The sequence below is a fragment of the Neolamprologus brichardi genome, chromosome 4 (assembly GCF_056152115.1).
Source record: "Neolamprologus brichardi isolate AB-2024 chromosome 4, ASM5615211v1, whole genome shotgun sequence".
In the NCBI taxonomy this organism is placed as follows: Eukaryota; Metazoa; Chordata; class Actinopteri; order Cichliformes; family Cichlidae; genus Neolamprologus; species Neolamprologus brichardi.
In genome coordinates this window covers 19,087,381-19,104,858 of record NC_142107.1, presented here as the reverse complement: position 1 = coordinate 19,104,858, position 17,478 = coordinate 19,087,381, and the positions used below count along the sequence as shown (strand labels likewise).

The 17,478-nt window shown below is 41.6% G+C and overlaps 1 protein-coding gene across 2 annotated transcripts in view; it reads right to left on the bottom strand.

The window, feature by feature from the left end:
* svilc (supervillin c) overlaps positions 1-17,478 on the bottom strand; it is a 22,059-nt gene extending 4,581 nt beyond the window's left edge. For both annotated transcript variants that reach the window (XM_087839985.1, XM_087839986.1), the window contains exons 1-23: positions 17,387-17,478; positions 13,768-14,255; positions 12,701-12,856; positions 12,386-12,565; positions 11,791-11,825; positions 10,998-11,059; positions 9,996-10,141; positions 8,616-8,844; positions 7,868-8,442; positions 7,484-7,610; positions 5,348-5,407; positions 5,165-5,227; positions 4,624-4,698; positions 4,443-4,536; positions 4,265-4,348; positions 3,872-4,070; positions 3,505-3,671; positions 3,293-3,412; positions 3,077-3,213; positions 1,775-1,922; positions 1,184-1,329; positions 865-1,040; positions 118-262 (exon numbers count right to left, since the gene is read on the bottom strand). In XM_087839985.1, coding sequence (XP_087696111.1) covers positions 118-262; positions 865-1,040; positions 1,184-1,329; positions 1,775-1,922; positions 3,077-3,213; positions 3,293-3,412; positions 3,505-3,671; positions 3,872-4,070; positions 4,265-4,348; positions 4,443-4,536; positions 4,624-4,698; positions 5,165-5,227; positions 5,348-5,407; positions 7,484-7,610; positions 7,868-8,442; positions 8,616-8,844; positions 9,996-10,141; positions 10,998-11,059; positions 11,791-11,825; positions 12,386-12,565; positions 12,701-12,856; positions 13,768-14,033 — 3,390 coding nt within the window. In that variant the 5' untranslated portion in view covers positions 14,034-14,255; positions 17,387-17,478. The remainder of the gene's footprint in view (positions 1-117; positions 263-864; positions 1,041-1,183; positions 1,330-1,774; positions 1,923-3,076; positions 3,214-3,292; positions 3,413-3,504; positions 3,672-3,871; positions 4,071-4,264; positions 4,349-4,442; positions 4,537-4,623; positions 4,699-5,164; positions 5,228-5,347; positions 5,408-7,483; positions 7,611-7,867; positions 8,443-8,615; positions 8,845-9,995; positions 10,142-10,997; positions 11,060-11,790; positions 11,826-12,385; positions 12,566-12,700; positions 12,857-13,767; positions 14,256-17,386) is intronic.

The following is a 17,478-nucleotide window of genomic DNA, read 5'->3' as shown; positions in this document are numbered from 1 at the left end:
AAAAAAAAAAAAAACACATCTGTAATTTTACACAAACAGTGTAAAACACTGAAACACACTGGTGTGAGTGTCTGAAAATTGCATGTGCCGCATCATCTCTCTGAATGTGATACGAACCTGCGTCTGATCTGTCCCTGAAGCTGCTTCCTCTCTGCCTCCAACCCTGCACATCCAGTCCAGGAACTTCTCCCTGAACAGAGCTGTCTCGTTGCTCTCAGTGAGGACGCCGAACAGAGCCCAGCTGGGACGGCCTTCTCCTCGTCTGTGGACAAAGTTATGCCATGAAACCGATAAAAGAACTAACACAAGCATTAAACAAAACAGAAAAGAGAGTCTGCCTTAGTCCAGACTCGAGCTTTAAAGACATCCATTCCCAAGAGACATAATTACACACACTATATATATATATACTTTAAAAGCTTAAATCTCATTAAACTGCAAAAAAAAAAAAAAAAAAAAAAAAAAAAAAACCCTCTTGAAATAAATGAAGAAATGAAGCCCTTTAAAGACCTTGTTTAATATACACAAGTTGTAATATATTTTCTGACTGTGGAATATGGTACACTGAGAGAAGCTTTACTCTCTGCAAGTATTTTATAGTTCATGTCCACTTGCTTGCTTTAAAATATGTCTTTTAAATGTCAAAATATAGTCTGGACTTTAAACATCAAGCAGGGTTTTTAGAGCATGTCACATGGGCACACTTAACCAAGAATTACTTTCTACAGAGTGCATTTTATGAATGCACAGCAAACTTAATGTTGTACACAGAGGAAAGAGCCACTGCTCGGATTATCCATGCTTCTTTCATGTGGTGAGTATTTACTCTGCTCCTTTTTTATGTGTAATATATTAGTGACTTACAGCTGAATTGCAGGGTTACACTGAGTGGGATCCAGTGGGTTTACTTGACAGTTGCTGTAGTCATAAGCTCCAACCCACACCTGGTGAGTCAACTGGAGAGCAACATTTCTACTCCTGAGGGAAACGTCCTGTCCGAGCCACAGATAGACCTCACTGCCGAAATCAAACACCAGGGCCTGGGCATACATGACAAAGAGATATGAACAGAGTCAGAGATTAACGTCTCTTTCATTATATTTCTACAATCAAGCATTTAATGAACAAAAACCAAAACAACTACAATATAAGTAATTAGGGAGCCGAGAATTGAAGCTCAGACCTCAGAGGAGGCCAACAGGGTGATGCTGGGGATGGAGGCCCAAGCCTGTTCATGAGGCACCAGTTTGTTTTCCACCAGCTTGTACACACAGTTGGACTCCACCACACCGCGCTCATAGAGCTCATCCTCCTCTGAAGCACCAGCTCCTGTGAGCAAAAGAAATGAAAAAACATTTTGGATGAAAAACAACAGGTGAATTATAAAAGGAGAAAAATTGCAATTCAAAATGTGTTTCTCTGAGATATTTGAAAAGTACATGGCCTGTATTTGTTTAGCGCTTTTACTAGTCACCCTAGGGACCCCAAAGCACTTTACACACCCAGTCATCCACCCATTCACTCTCACATTCACACACTGGTGGAGGCAGCTACAGTTGTAGCCACAACTGACAGAGGCGAGGCTGCCATATCGCGCCATCGGCGCCTCTGGCCATCACCAGTAGGCGGGGGGTGAAGTGTCTTGCCCAAGGACACAATGACCGAGACTGTCCGAGCCAGAGCTCGAACCGGCAACCTTCCGATTACGAGGCGAACTCCCAACTCTTGAGCCACGATCACCCCACATGTTTCGCCTACATGTTTTACTTCCAACCTCTGTACTGTGTTCTTCCTCCCAGTAGACTCCAGAAGTCTGCAGCCACACTGCTGTCAGAGTTCATGCCCTCCTCCAGGTGGACAAAGTGGGAAGCCAAACAACCAAGGTCCCTTTGGTTCTGGATGAACAAAGCTAGCTCAGAGGCCTGACAAAAAAAAAAAAAGAAGAAGAAATAATATGATAATCAGCAGTAAGAGAATATAGTTCACCCATTTTCTGCCACTTATCCCATTCAGGGTCACAGGGAGGCCAGTGTACCCAGAGAGTCCCACACAGACACAGGGAGAACATGCAATCTCCACACAGAAAGGCCTTGAGCAGATGGTGGATTAGAACCTAGGACCTTTTTGCTGTGCTAACCCAAACAGAACATAGTCTATAGTAAAAGCATATTGTAATTTCTTTTTATTTTACTACTGCAGTCTTCGCTGGCCTATATTAGAAATCTTGCAGGAAACTTGCCTCACCAAACCAAAATATTTCCAATAACAAGAACATGGCTGAGTGCTACATGTGAAAAGAAATAAATTCATAAGTGTCACAACCCGTTCATGTGTGAAATCAGCTATAGCTGTTATAATAATAGAAATGTACAAATAACTATTAAAAAAAAGAGAGTCTGTGACAGTGTACACCGTCCTCTCAATAATATCACTTTTTTATGGAAGCTTGTAAGGAAATATTTTGGGTTATTATCTCAAAATGTTGACTTAATTACTCATTCAGTGCGTTGTCTCCACACTTTGTCCCCATATATGTTTACTACACTGTTCGATAATAAAATATAAATACATTTAAAACGCAACCAAAGTTAATATTTAAAAGTAAACGTACATACTGGGATACTCAGATAATCATTAACTGAACTCTGTGATGTATGACGTTCTTGATTCATACCATCACTGTCCTTTATTATGCATTTAACACACAAACTGTAACCAACCTTTATGAGTCCATTAAGGTTTAATGCTTACAATTTACTGCAAGAACTGCAAACACTGCATTTTATGTACAGAATTCTCTTTGGGTCTTGAAGGGTAATATTTTATGCATTTATTTGTTGTGCATAAATGTAAACCAATTTGGTATATGTATGAAGTTATTAAAACATCCTTAAATTTCTAAGAGGAGTAAGTTTAAGTGATGGCCAGATATTTCCTGGCAATGGGATATAAATATAAATACATTTTAAACCTACTTTCTTATTTTGTATTGTATTATCCACCTCTTTACCCTTTCCCTGTAATTTTATGTGTCATACATGCTGCTACTACACCATAACATTGTCCTGGGTGGCACCTTTGCTTTTTCTTGTCCGTTGGCAAACTCTCCACTCCACAGGATGCAGTGCTCTGGAGTGACCAGCAGGAAGCAGTCTCCACTGTTCAGTGACCGCACTGAGGGCTCAACCAGGCGGACCTGAACATGCCGCCTACCTGTCATCACAGGTGTTGGTTAACCTTAACACCTGACCACAAGCAGATCATCACACAGGTGAACCAAACCTTTCCTGACCTTTGATGTGAATTAGCATCAGGCTGCTGAAGGGCGGGTAAGACTTAGCTGTCTCGGCATCTGAGGAGGATTCTTCAGATCTTAATGGAGGTGAGTCTGTTATAGACGAGTTCTTAGACTCTATAGTGAGAAATAAAACTGCAACATCAGGTAGCTGAGCAACATAAAAGAAGGCAAGTAACAAGAGAACGGAACAACATAAATTAGCATACTTTTTTCTGCTTGGATCCTCTCTTGAGCTGATGAATTGACTCTCTCTCCCATGAAGTCCTGCCTGATGTCCTCTCTGGCTGCGAGAGCCCTCAGAGGGTTTCTGGAGCCTTGAGTCCGACGGGACGGACGTACCGACCGCCTGTGCTCTGCTACTGCTGAGGTCAATCTGCAAACAAGCACACACAGACAATACAGAGTTACTGAAGATGTCAGCTACTGTGTGTGTGAATATAAATTTTGCAGGAAAATTTTTTTTACTCTAATCTTTTTCTTTTAGTTTTAGCATAAAATATATTTTGTATTTACTATTTAGAAATTGCAAGGACTCAATCTAATCTCACATTTGCAGGAAAAAACTATGCTTACATGTGTGTGTTGGTCTGGCAGAAGACTCCCAGGTCCTGCTCACCCTCTGAGGCAGCAATCCCACCACAAGGTGGGGGGCAGGCTGAAGGAGGTGACTGCTCACAGTAGAAACTGCCATCAAACATGTTTGGCTCATCAACAGGCGTCTCTTCCTTTACCTCCTGAGTAGTGACTGTTGGTGAAGAACTCTGTGGAGTCACTGAGGGGGAAAGAAATGAAAACGCTAAAATACTTTGATCCTCAATGAGCTTTTACATTGTGGTAACCAGCGTTGTCCATATGATGATGAATGCATGATGGATAGCTCTGATATATAAAACAAGCACTGAGTCTCAACACAGACTTGTTTGTTTATTTGTTTGCTTGTTTTTCGTGGTGGAAAACCGCTCCGACCTTCATTTTTGCATGATGGAGCATCAGTGGAGCGTCTCCTGTTGTGAGCGATACCATTTCTCTGTGATTCACCAGATGCAAGGCCTAGATGTTGCAAACACAGGAGGGAAAAAACTCATAAACAAGGCCAAAATACGCTCAGCAGAACTGGATGAGAAGTGGAGAATAAGCGAGTTACTTGTCTTAGCCGTGCTTCCAGCCTCCTGCTCTTTGCTTTCCTGCTGCGTTTTCAATTCTCCAAATTCAGTCATCTGAATCTCAGTTCCTTTATCCTACAGAGCCCGAGAAATGCATCCGTTACAATGCAGCTTCTCTGCAGATACACGCACGAATATGAAAAAAATGCAGGTGTGCGTCACCTTATGTCTCCACTGAGGCTGACTCTGATTGTTCGTAGGAGAGGAGACTTCTTGTGCCTCAAAGGAGAGGTTAGTCTGGAGGTGAAAACAAAACACAGAAATGGCGACTTTTGCATTCTAGGACTGTGAGAGTGGATTGCACAGAAGGTACAAAATATACAGATTTTACATAAAGCTAAACTTTCTATGTGTAACATTTCATTCAGTCTGTTCCTTTCTGCCTAATCCTGCCCTGCATTAGATATTATAAGGAGTTTTTGTACAATGCACATTTTTTTGTCCATTAGAGCTAGATCAGAAACATGCACAAAGAAACGTGAGGAGTAATATATAACTTTCATGACCAAAATGAACATCTGGTAAGCACACACCTAAAGTGTGAACTGAGAGCTGTGATGTGACACATTGTAATTTCGAGACAAGGTGTCAGGGTTGTCACATCACATCCGCCTGAATCTGTGAGATGACAAAAGCCTTTCACAGCATACAAAACACTCCAAATCAAACAGCAGCAATGCCATGCGCCGGCTCACACGATTACCTGATTAAAACACATGATATATTGGGGCGTATTGATAGAATAGACAGAGGCAAAGACGGGCTCCTGGGAGAGAAGAGAGAGGGGCAGGCTGCAGATGTTCAAAGCTCTTCAAAATCTAAAGGGCTGTGGTTTCAAAATCAAGATGAGGGAGGATGGGTTTTGAATCATCAGTTTGAGGCTTACCCAGCACTGAAGGTTGTCATTCTCAAGATGAGGGTTTTCTGACTCGTCCTGCACATGATACTATGGAAAACAGGGAGATGCATTTAAAGGAATTCAAAACAAACATAAATGTTACCAAAAATATAAAAATGACAGAAATAAAAAGGAAGTAGGACAAGGATTAATATACAAATCCCACACATCGTGTCGGCATGGTGAAGCTGAGATCATTTAATTGCCAAATAATCAGTGTGTTTACATTCCACGTCGTGTAATAGGACAGTCAATCCCATCCTGGTACATAAACACTCACTGGACTCAATATATTCCGCAGTAACTCGAGTCTGATCTCAGGACATTCAGCACATACCACATTCAGAGTGCTGCAGATAAGAGATGTTATATCTGGTTTCAGTGGTATGACAAATACCCAAATGTAACCACAAATGTAACCTCTGCCTCAATTTAAACCAGGCAAGAAGCGTGAACTCTGTAACCTCTGTGACGCAAACAAAGATTTTCTCACTGAATTCTTTCAGAGAAATAAAAATGCTGCAAAACTTCTGTAATGCTTTTATAGAATTGTCCAGTGTTGGGAAGGTTACTTTTAAAATGTATTCCATTACAGAATACATGCCCCAAAATGTATTCTGTAACGTATTCCGTTACGTTACTCAATGAGAGTAACGTATTCTGAATACTTTGGATTACTTAATATATTATCATGCTGTTTACAACTACATGAATGTACTATTGCTGTGATTTATTACTGTTACTGAAGGTCCGCGGCTCCGAACCGTAGTAAAGGGACCTCTGACTAATACTCGTAGCCGAAAACTAGCTTTACTTTGTTGTCTGGGTCAACTTTGCTAGCCAGAGACAGAGAGAGGCGTTGAAAGGCTGCTCCAACGGAACTTATTGTTTTTGGAGGAAAACACGAACACAGTGTACAGTCGAGTCTTAATAGCTTACTTACAGCTGGGCTCGTCAGGCACTCTTCTTGGCTGCAGTGGTTATTATTATATTTACATGCTTCCAGCTCCCGTTTTTGCTCGATGACAGCTCCTACTTTTCCTTTTTCTCCGTCCCTCGCTCACAGACACATAACGGGTATGGCAGTCCATTCTCCCTGCAGCACGGACTACACTGCCTATGATGCTACATTCTTTAGAGCTATACCTGTAGCATTCTGCCTATTAGCTTAGCACAACGACAACAAAAAGGCCTCTCTCACCCAGGAAACACGCAGAGAGAGAGAGAGCGTCACCCTGTAACCATGGCAACCGTAACGCTGCCGCCTGGAACAACAGAACGTAGCTGTCAAACAAAACCCAAACAGTCCTGACCCGCCACAATATGAAACAGGAAAGTACCGCAGTGTAATCCATTTATTTCAACAAAGTAACTGTATTCTAAATACCACCTTTTTAAACGGTAACTGTAACGGAATACAGTTACTCATATTTTGTATTTTAAATACGTAACGGCGGTACATGTATTCCGTTACTCCCCAACACTGGAATTGTCTAATATCATTCAGTTAAACTATAATATAGACTCCCCATATACAAGTATCATTTCTTAAATGTTGCCAATACAAACAAAGAAAGCAGAATTTAAGCAACGTTTTAAAGATCAAAGACATTTTATGAATATTTGACCTTATTTGACCTTGGAGAAGAGGTCAGATCTCAAAAGTAACACACTGTTTACAATCATATATCATTCCCTTTATTCCTATATGTCGTCACTCCAAACAATATTTTAAATAGTGGTATATATATATATAATTATTATATACTTTGACCTTCAAATTATCTATTGACCTTGAAGGAGAGGTCAAAGGTTAAATGTGACATGATATTTTATCCTCTGCTGTACTTTCGGTATGCTGACACACAACTCTTGTAAGAATCATAGTTCCTGAGTTTCACCGATTTTTGTCAATAACTATCAATAATTCATAAAGTTGACCTTGAAGAAACTGATGGAAGTAAGCTAAATTTGAATGGATTTATAACATGACCGTACTCTACACCAATACAAAGTTTTATTAGAATTCGTTCAGTGTTATCAGACAGAATGACATGCAAGTAAACGCTGACAAAACCTTTTTTTAAATGGTCCATGTCTTACGTGGTTAACCTTGCTGCTCACCTCACTTCTGCTGCCGTTGGTTGTCTCCTGCATTTTAGGCGCACACTCTTCTGAGGTGACCCGGACAGCTTTAATATCTGTGGTGTTGTCATGGATCTTGTTCATGGCCTTTTGGTCTTCCTCCTGCCTTTAAGACACATTACACACAGTATGAAGTATATAACATATCAAAGGACAACAACAAGCTGCTGAAAACTGTTAATATTTCTGGTGAAAACTGTAAAGAATCATGTTTATTATCCAACTCACAGATGTCACAATAATATACGTTTCAAAGTCTTTAGCAAACCTTTCCTATATGCAGCAATATCAACAGTTTGACTCTATAGAAGAAAAACATTTACAGTTCTTATCAGATCATGTCATTTTATTTACATGACTTACTTGGCTCTTCCATTGATGTCTACGGTGTTTTTCTCAGAGGAAAAGCTCAGTTCATGTTTGGACTGGCAGGACTGCTGTGGAGCATCCTGCTCTGACAAGGCTCTTATTGGTGTGCAGGCAATGGTTTCCCTCCTGTTTCTAGCCCTCTGCCTCCAGGGAGCAGCAGACTGCGAACCTTCCTCCATACCAGAGGTCTCTCGTCTGTCTCTCTGTGGTGCTGCAGAAGTTCCCTCCCTCTCACCTCCCGCTTTGCTCCCGTGTATCGCCGCTTCTCTACAGCCTCCACCATTCTGTTCATGGCTGTATGATGCGTCTACCTGACTGGCTTCTGTCCTGCTCCACTCCGAGCCTGCAGAGCGGCTCTTCTTCAGGATTCCTTTTAAGCCTGGCTCAGAGTCGTAGCACTGTGGTCCCTGTTGAGTCGGACCAGATTTTCCGAGTCCAGTGCCAGTGTCTGATGTGGACTGTGAAAGACGTACCTCACTGGGTTTCAGGTTGACAGACGAGGCCTGCTGTCTGTCGGACAGATGAGGGGACAAACAGAGGGCAGGAAGCTGAACAGGGCCTTTCTGGAGCTAAAAAGAGGCAAAGAAGATCAATAATAGATTTACTTAGAGGACAGCAGGCAAGAAGTGAAGAAAGACAACAAATGAACCTTGCTATTAATAACCACTCCTGCCCCTTTTCTGGTCTATGAAGTTCTAAATACATTTGTTTCCCATTTATTGTTCTGTTGCTTTCTACCCACCAGACTGACCTCCTCCACAGTGATGGGCTGCGTGCGGTACCGAGCCCCCTTTTGCCTTCGTCTCTCTGGGGGCCCGTCAGCAGGCCCGGCTCCCTCCCTCCCAGGCAGGGACAGTTTGTTGAAGAGGGCCAGCTTCTCGCTCATGCTCAGCTTGCAGCTCTCATCGCCATCCTCCTCCGACTCAGCCTGCACAGACTGGACATCCACTGGTGGTGCTGGTGTGGGAGTGCTGAGGCGTAACATCACATGACACCAAAAAGTCAGAGAAGAATTTATGTTTAGTCAAAATCTCAGATGCCTTACACATTTGATCTACACTGCTGTGCAAAAGCAGTGGAGAAAACGGCGGGTGTTTTTTCATTACCATGAACACACACAGGTTATTTTTAGTCAATCTGACAGACATCGTCCTGCTGCTGCTACTCCCTACAACAGCAAATGTGTAACTGAAAATAGCCCCTAAGAAATTCATATAATTCTGGTTGAACAAACTAGATCCAATCCCAATTTTGGTTTGGTTTCCAACAATCTCATTCCTTTACAAAAAAAAAAAAGCATATATTTGTGACCCACTGCCACGAGTTACAGCCAAACGAAACCAGGCACCGAAAAACTCCTGAACAGAAACACATGGGAGAAATCTATAAGAGCAAATATGGTGACACTGAGTCAATCAAGGGCTCTTTATTGGCCAGGAATGTGACAGAACAAATTCCTTGCAACTTGTTTCGCCAAACAGAAAGGCTGGGAAACGTATGAGCCAACCATGTTTTTGCATTATGCATGGGTTTATGACAGTTTAAACTGTTTCTTGTTTCTTGGTCTACTCGTTTTTGTAGGAAAGAAGCATAAAAAACTCAGTGATCTGGTGAGACTAGTCAAAGAAAATAAACCAAGCTTTAATGAAGCTGCAATATTAAGTTTAATCTGTAGGGAAAAAGGCTATTTTGAAGAGATATGTCACTAAAGCCTTGAAGAAAATGTTGTCACATTTAACTACTGATTCTAAAAATGCAGATTTTTTTTACGCCCTAACCATTGAACAACTCTCTCTTTACTCATTTACTTAGGAGCCTAAAAATAACTGCTTAGATAAGACACACTTCTAGAAGTTCTTACTTTTAAATAAGACATACAGTAAGTACTTAATTCCACTGAAGCACGGTCTCTTGCTTTCACAGATTTGACTTTAATAAGTTGGAGTTTTTAAACATTTTAAGTTTTTAAATCATCAAGCATCTATTTATTCCCACAAAACTAAAATGTAAAAACTACGCATGCATAATCTTAAATAAAACTAGATGACTTTTTTAGTGATTGTCAATCAAGTCAAATAGCTAATTATGTGATGTGGTTTTGGTAACACTACACCTCTCCCACCTGATCGCCACTATTTCTCCACAGGTGATTGGCTGTGTCAGAAAGCGATGGTCGTTGCCACGCCGGCTCCTGCGTTCATGAGAGACGCAGCCTGAGCGAGGCTTGAGGAATGCCGAGGCCTCAGAGGCTGAAGACTTCTCCAGCTCCTACAGAGAAGGATGTGTGGAGGACATTAATGTTTTTAAAAAAAAATAAATAAATAAAAAAAAATCAGTTTGAACCCAGTCTGTGATGCAGATGGACGACAACATTCAGGTCAAATAGGAGCCTCAATCTACAGCCTCCACCTGTTGCATAAATAATGAGGGAGACCACAAAAATGGCAGTAAAAAGTCCCCTCAAGATGTCCCCTGTTCTATTTGTATAAACAGATGGAGGGAGGTAAAGCGGGTCAGATAGCTGGTGAATAAAGCAGCGCGCTCTAAGGTGCAGCATCTTGGCCACTTGCTGCATGCTGCAGGTCACAATGTAACAAGAGACCTGCTGGCTTCAGTTACCTCCCCTGCTGCCTCTACAGAGCAGCAGGCTAATTATACCACAGCTGCTGGGGCTGTTAATGTTAATACAGTGTCTGGCACATTTTCACCTGATGCCTTATTGCTAAAAGTGTGCCTCAGCTGAAATGTTGGAATAATAGAAAAATCCACAGTGCAATGCATCATCTGTGTGATACTAAAGAGCTTCGAGATAAGGCTCTGTATCTATCATATTACAGACTTGGTCTTTCCTTTAATAAGTACTAAAGGACACACTGTAGCATCAAACCAAAGTGTGGATCCAAGGAGAGCACCTGTTTTGACCATTCATATTCCTTCAACAGGACCAGGTAGTGTTCTGCGTGCTCAGCGCTCAGACTGTAAGTTGAGCAGCTGAGGTGACAGTAGATGATAAAGGATTGAATACATTTCTTTCATTTTAACACCGTAGAGTGATTGCATTTACTGTGTGTGTTTAGGCGAGTTTATGTGGGAACAAAAAAAGCAGGTAACAATTCAAACTCACTTTAAACAGAGACATCTTGGCTGCCACACTCATTTTGGCTCTGTCGTCTGTTTTTACATCTGCTGTGGAAAAATACACACCATCATTTGAAAATTAAAAAAAGAAAACAGCCATTAAGAGATTAATTAAGAGTCATCAAACTTTTAAACAGTTACAGCAGGAAGAGACACAGGTGCAGACAGAGCAAACACAGGTGCAATTTCTTGGTGAACTGTGCTTAAATACACTGCATCTACGTCTAGGAATTGGGGACATCTCTGTATTGATGATAGCTGTGAGTAAAAAGTTGTGAAGAACAATTTTAATGATGTACAGTGTGACCTGAAAACAACAGTCTAAACATCCATACAGCAATAAAGGCCACTTGTGTCTGCTGTCTTATTATCTGTGGTGTAAACTCTCAGTGAGTCAATCTCTGTAAAGACTTGCTTGTCATCTTTTTATGACGGGGTCAAGAGTTAGATGTACATAACACCGCTCCACTGCCCAAATGGTTTGGTCTGTCGTTACAGAAGAGATTGAGCATTGTGATCCTCTAAATATAACCCAGTTTATTTCCTGAGCCATTAAATGAATTTATGGAGGCAACTGTGCAAGTTGGAAGCCCTCTGCAAGAATTAAATATTATACACAGTATTTTTCAATTTGTTTATGTTTCTTTCATACCTCACGTAATATATTACATGCAAGTTTTCCCTGTTATCATTTTTACTTCCTTCTCAACCAGACAGTGTACCAGCAAAGCACACGGAAATAACAGATGATGACAAACACATAGGGGAGAAAGCTTTACCTTTGCTGTTTTCCTCGTTCTCTGGATCCAAGCACCTAGAAGAATCAGAGGAAAATAGCCAAAGGATGAGGTCATCAGGTGAACAGGTTGGTGACATATGCGTGACTCTTTAGATAATGTTGTTATGGAGATCTGGATCCAGCCTGGTGTTTACAGTATGTGTCTTTTTGCTTCAATTTGCAGCTCAGACAGTCAACACACTGTGCTGTTTTGCATGCTGGGTAAAGCAACACTGTGGAGGCTATTAAGGAAGATAAACTCATGCAAAATACACCGCCCAATGGTTTTTTATGTAAAGCTGCTCCACATGCCACAGCTCAGCTGAAGGGTTAGTGCATTCTTATCACGGGGAACAAATATTAAGCATCATTCAAGGGTAAATAAGTGTTTCCTATAAGAGAAAAGTTGTGGTACTGTATCATCAGGTAAGGCTGATATTTTGTTCCTAATGAGTTTTCCCATGAAATGTTAGCCGTACACTATTTTAAATATATGAAAACACAGCAAACGATATTTTCTTTAGTCCTCGCCATGCCAGGCATCTCATCTGCCCATTTATTTATTTTTTATCATGCCCACAAGAAACAGTCCCTACCCACTGCTCTCCTCCATCTCATTGGCTGTGATTGGCTGTGTCCTGAAGCGTTCGCTAGTTTTTCTGTTACCGCCTGACGCGCTAGGGAGGTAACGCCGAGTGCGTCGCCGACCCCCCTCAGAGCCCGGGTTTACAGCCAGATCCAGAGAGGATGTGGCTTGCCCAGCATCAGGGAAGCTACTATCCACACACAAAGTAGGATAAGAAGAAAGTAAGAAGGGGAGAAGATGCTGAGATGAAGAGAAATATTATCACACAGTGGAACACAGTCTGTTAGTGACAGGCCGGATCACACGCGCATGCAGGCGACCCTACGCTTTCTCAGGCTGTGCTCCGCTCTCCGTCTGCTGTAGAAGAGCACTTCTCAACTGGCCCACGGACACCCGAGTGTGGAGCTGTGGGCCGTCGAGTCCATGAGGGATATGAGGCTCTTCCCCACTCTGCATGCTAGCAGAGTTCTGGGAACCCCACCTAGAGGGGAGGGTATGAGTGAGGGAAGGAGGTGAGATTGCAGATATGGGGGACATGACATGAGGAGCACAAAACATAATCTTCTGTCACAGTTCACATTAATAATGCAGAAGTCTCAAAAACTCACAAAAATATGTATCAAATTTGATACATTTGGCATTAGAAGGTTAACTGTCTTTCCTGGGACAGACTGATTTGGATGTCTCAGTTCTAACTAACAACCAGAGCAACTGGTGAAGTCAACAATCTGTTGCTGCTCAAAGGTCACTAGTCAAGAAAAAAGCATGTTTAAAAGGTAAAAGCACGGACTTCCTGGATTTAGTGTTTTTAAATCTATTGCTGTCTATGTTTCGTATTTTTGGTTCAGTCAATCCCTTTCTCATTTTTCATGCTTGATTCTCAAATCAAACGAATGAGCCCATTTTCATGGTTTCACAGAAGAGAAGAAGCCACCTGCAAATCTAAACCATCTGCACTACATGCACGCTCGCTGTCATCTGACTGACTATTAATATAATGCCACACACTGCTCTTAGCAGTTACCATGACACAAACTATTGAAGGTATCAACAACTTGTCAAGTTCTGAAAGCTGTGAACAGGTGGCAAGTGTCATGTTGCCAGAATTAGGGTTTTATTGTTTTTTTGAGCAAATTAGGCTCACAGCACCTGCTACCCTGTGCAGCCACAGCAGGAAGACAGTGCTGTATCTAAGGCCATCAAAGAGGCTTATCATGTTTCTTGTGTGTGTCCTGAAGTGCTAATTGTATCGTTTTTGCACACTAAGAAGTTGTTGCAAGACTTCAGCCAAATTCCTGTTATTCTAAAATAAATAATGACAATGAGCTATGATTGAAATTTAAGTCTTCAAGGCATTCAATGAAGTCATCTTTCACCCTTGACATGGCTCACCTTCTCAGGCAGTCGGGCTCAGCAGGAGTCTCTAATCCATTTGTAACATCCTGTGTTCTGCTGTTCACCTTTTCACTCAGATCGTGGGAGCTTAACATTCCTCCATGCGCTTGGCTCGCTGGCTCATGAACCTTTTTCTCATCCCGTCTCACCCACTTAGAAGGAAGCTCGTCAATGCTGCCGTAGCGTTCGGCCAGTTCTCGCCTCCTCTCAGCCTTGTAGCGGGCAATCCGCTCCGATCTGGGCTCCAGGACGGCGTTCTCCATCGCAGAAGGACTCAGATGGTTGTTTGCTCCTCAAAAAGCATATAGGAACAAAAAACAGATGAGCTGTTCTTCTTCCACTTTTCAGCTGGGGCAGAACATGAGAGCCAACCTTTCTTCCAGTACAATTCTGTTTCCATGAGCTTCTTGTTTTGGTTTTCCTCACAGATTACATTAATCCAAGGTTAAAATCCAGCCTGTTCCACAGTGAATGAGGTATTTCTCCTGAAAGATAAAAAATAGATTAGTTAAATAAGAAACATTTCACTATACATTACATTAGCGCCTTTCAGGCTTCCTAGAAAAGTCAGAGACAACACCAATGAGCTTCATTACATATTAACCATTTCTTCTAAAAGTGGCGTACATCAAAGTCTTATCAAAGTCCTTTTCTTATATTCGTGTCTGTGTAAGATGACCCGTTCCAGCCTGTCATGCAAGAATCTCCCCTTGCACTGAAACTCAACACCACAGCTCAACTCCTCTCCGGATCCGGGTCTCGATGGCAGTTTGCAGGCGTGCTGGTCTCTTCCGCTAAGCTGAACAAGTCCCTGTTTCTTTTTCAAATTCCATCAGGTATTTTACTATGACCTGTCAACATGAAGCATGTTTTGCATCAAAAACACAAACAAAATCTTATCAGCTATGGCTCCAATTTTGTTTTTAAACATTTAGTATAGCAACCTGTTTGAATTATAATATTCCAAATACGTACAAGGAAGAGAAAGTCCCCGATGGCGTCATTGTGACAAACAACATTAACAAAACTGAATATTCGAATATAGCATTTAAAATTTAAAAAGAGCAACGAACTGTCTGCTAGTTTCCCAAAACGAATGCTCACAAATATACGCACACATAAATGTGTGTTTGCACATGTATCTGTGTGTTTTCCAAAACTGTGGATGTCAGCATTCCTGGTGCAGGAAGCACAATGGAGCGAGAACAAAGCGGCATGAGCCCACAGACTTAGTCCGCCAGATGGATCTGCCACAGGGCTCAATGCTGCTGGCAGCAGCAGAGTTCACAAAGTATAAGATGCAACTTTTATTATTAATTTGCGGGTTTCACTGCTCCTATACGTGTAGATTAAAAATAAAAAACACTGAGGATCTGATAAAATGGATTTAGATTCAACAAATTACTCTATTAGAGAAAAATCTCCATAAATCTATAACCAGCTTTCATTGATAAAAAACCCCACTCAGAATATCCAGATGTCACATTTGATAGACTAAACTGAAGGCGACATTGTCAGCAGTGTTTGCAGATCCCAAATTTCCATGCCACAGAGAGCTTTAATAAGCTCTGTTTAGATGCCGTGATCCCTGCATGAGACAACCAGCTGAAGGATTTGTGTTGTCACTTCGAAACACGTGCACATATCCTTTAAACAAAGAAGTCAACACAGAAGACTCACCTACCTGTCCAGACGCAGGAAGAGCAACACTCCAGCATCCCCAGTCACACTGATGCCACTCTCATGTATGCATTTGTGAAGAAAACATGAGTAAAGGTGTAAAGAGCGATGTGTCATGTGACAAGCTGGAGGATTGTCGATTGGAAGGGAGAGCACCACTGAGGATCAGCGAGGATCATGGGGTTCTAATCCAGTGACACTAGCTGATACTGGCTTTGGATATGCACACAGCCCCAGGGATCTGAACTATCTGAACTGAGGGATCTGAAAATAAGCTATAATATTCAAATGAATAGGCGATGAAGGTTAAACAAACAGCCTCTAATTGGTGAATTGGGGGAATAAAGTGTTATCTTTCAACCATGACTTTCTCTGTAGCAATTAAACCCCAAAATTCTGGACCCACACTCGGTATATGCTTAAGTTAACTGCTAGTTTTCTGACAGACTGGGGAAAAAAAGCAAAAGCAAAAAATGTATATATTTAAAAAAAAAATAGGCCCTGGGTGCTGAGCAGCAGGAAAGTAAACCAGATTAAAAACTGGCCAAGATAAAGCCCTCAGCCAATTACACCTGCCCTGTGCATCTACCTGCACCAACGAATCTCCATAATTCAAGGGCAAATTATCAGAGGAGCATTTCAAAAACAGTCTATGATTATAAATCATGATGTGGATGTTTTATATTAACACCAGCAGCAAAAGAACGTGTTAAGCCTTTGAATATATTAAAGGGAGAGAGAACGAAGAGGAAGAGCAGCTTTCTCACATCGTGCACCTACTGTAAGCCTCATCAGCTCCTCGTGAGATTTAACACATCACACGTCTGTGGCAAAGTCCTCATGCTGGGGAGAACATTTTTTATATCAAAACTCATTTGTTGTCTAAACAACTCAGCATAGGGTAACAGCCTACATACAGCTGAACAATGAGTCATTTAACTTATTTACAGGACGCAAATATTAAGTTTTACATGAATCCAGTGTTGTGCCAAAAAGCGATTCCCCAGTGTTTCCGTGTGTAATGTCTTTGCTTATATTGGTAAATAGACTGTAATCAGCAGAAGGGGTTTTATATAAAATCAAGAAATTACTTGTTTTGCATTTATATTTATGACTCTACGGCACAGGAACTCCAGGCCTCGAGGGCCGGTGTCCTGCAGGTTTTAGATGTGTCATTGATCCAACACAGCTGATTTAAATGGCTAAATTACTTCCTCAACATGTGTTGAAGTTCTCCAGAAGCCTGGTAATGAACTAATCATGCGATTCAGGTGTGTTGACCCAGGGTGATATCTAAAACCTGTAGGACACCGGCCCTCGAGGCCTGGAGTTCGACACCCCTGTTCTACGGTATTGTACCTACATTATATTGAATGCAGTCCTTTTTGCCCCACTTTAAGTATTTCATACAACTATTATCTTAGATTTTGGCGCTTATGGCCAGTTGTAACGTCAATTAAACTTTTTAGCTAGATAAATAAAGGTCACTAGATAAATAAAGGTCACTAGATAAATAAAGGTCACTACTTTGTGACCTGATATCATTCATGAAAGATAAGTTTGACGTATGTTTGACGGATTATACGACAAGAAGTCATTTCCAGCACTTTGAATACGGACACTCGATCTTTTTTGGTACGTTTCGGAAGTAACTTTCTGGCACAGACATTAGATTAATGCGTAAACTGTGCGTAACCGCAATATTTACTCTTCCTCATGAAACGTTTTTTACTCACGGGGCATTTAAAGTGAACGAACACCCAGACTATAACCATTCCCCCTAAACATGCACAACCCGTGTCTCCCCAAGTCAGACCGAACAGGTGACTCAGGCAACAAGTGACCTACTTTGAAATATTCTCCAAGCTGCCTCCTGCTAGGATTTTGTACTTTTGAAGATGAGAATGGCAGAATTAAGTATTTAATTTGTACTTACATGTACTGCTCGCCTCGAGAGCCCTCCTCAGCCCCGGCGGTCCCTCCCCAACGATCCGTCGCTCCAAAAGTAGTCGCACTGGCAGCTGTGGA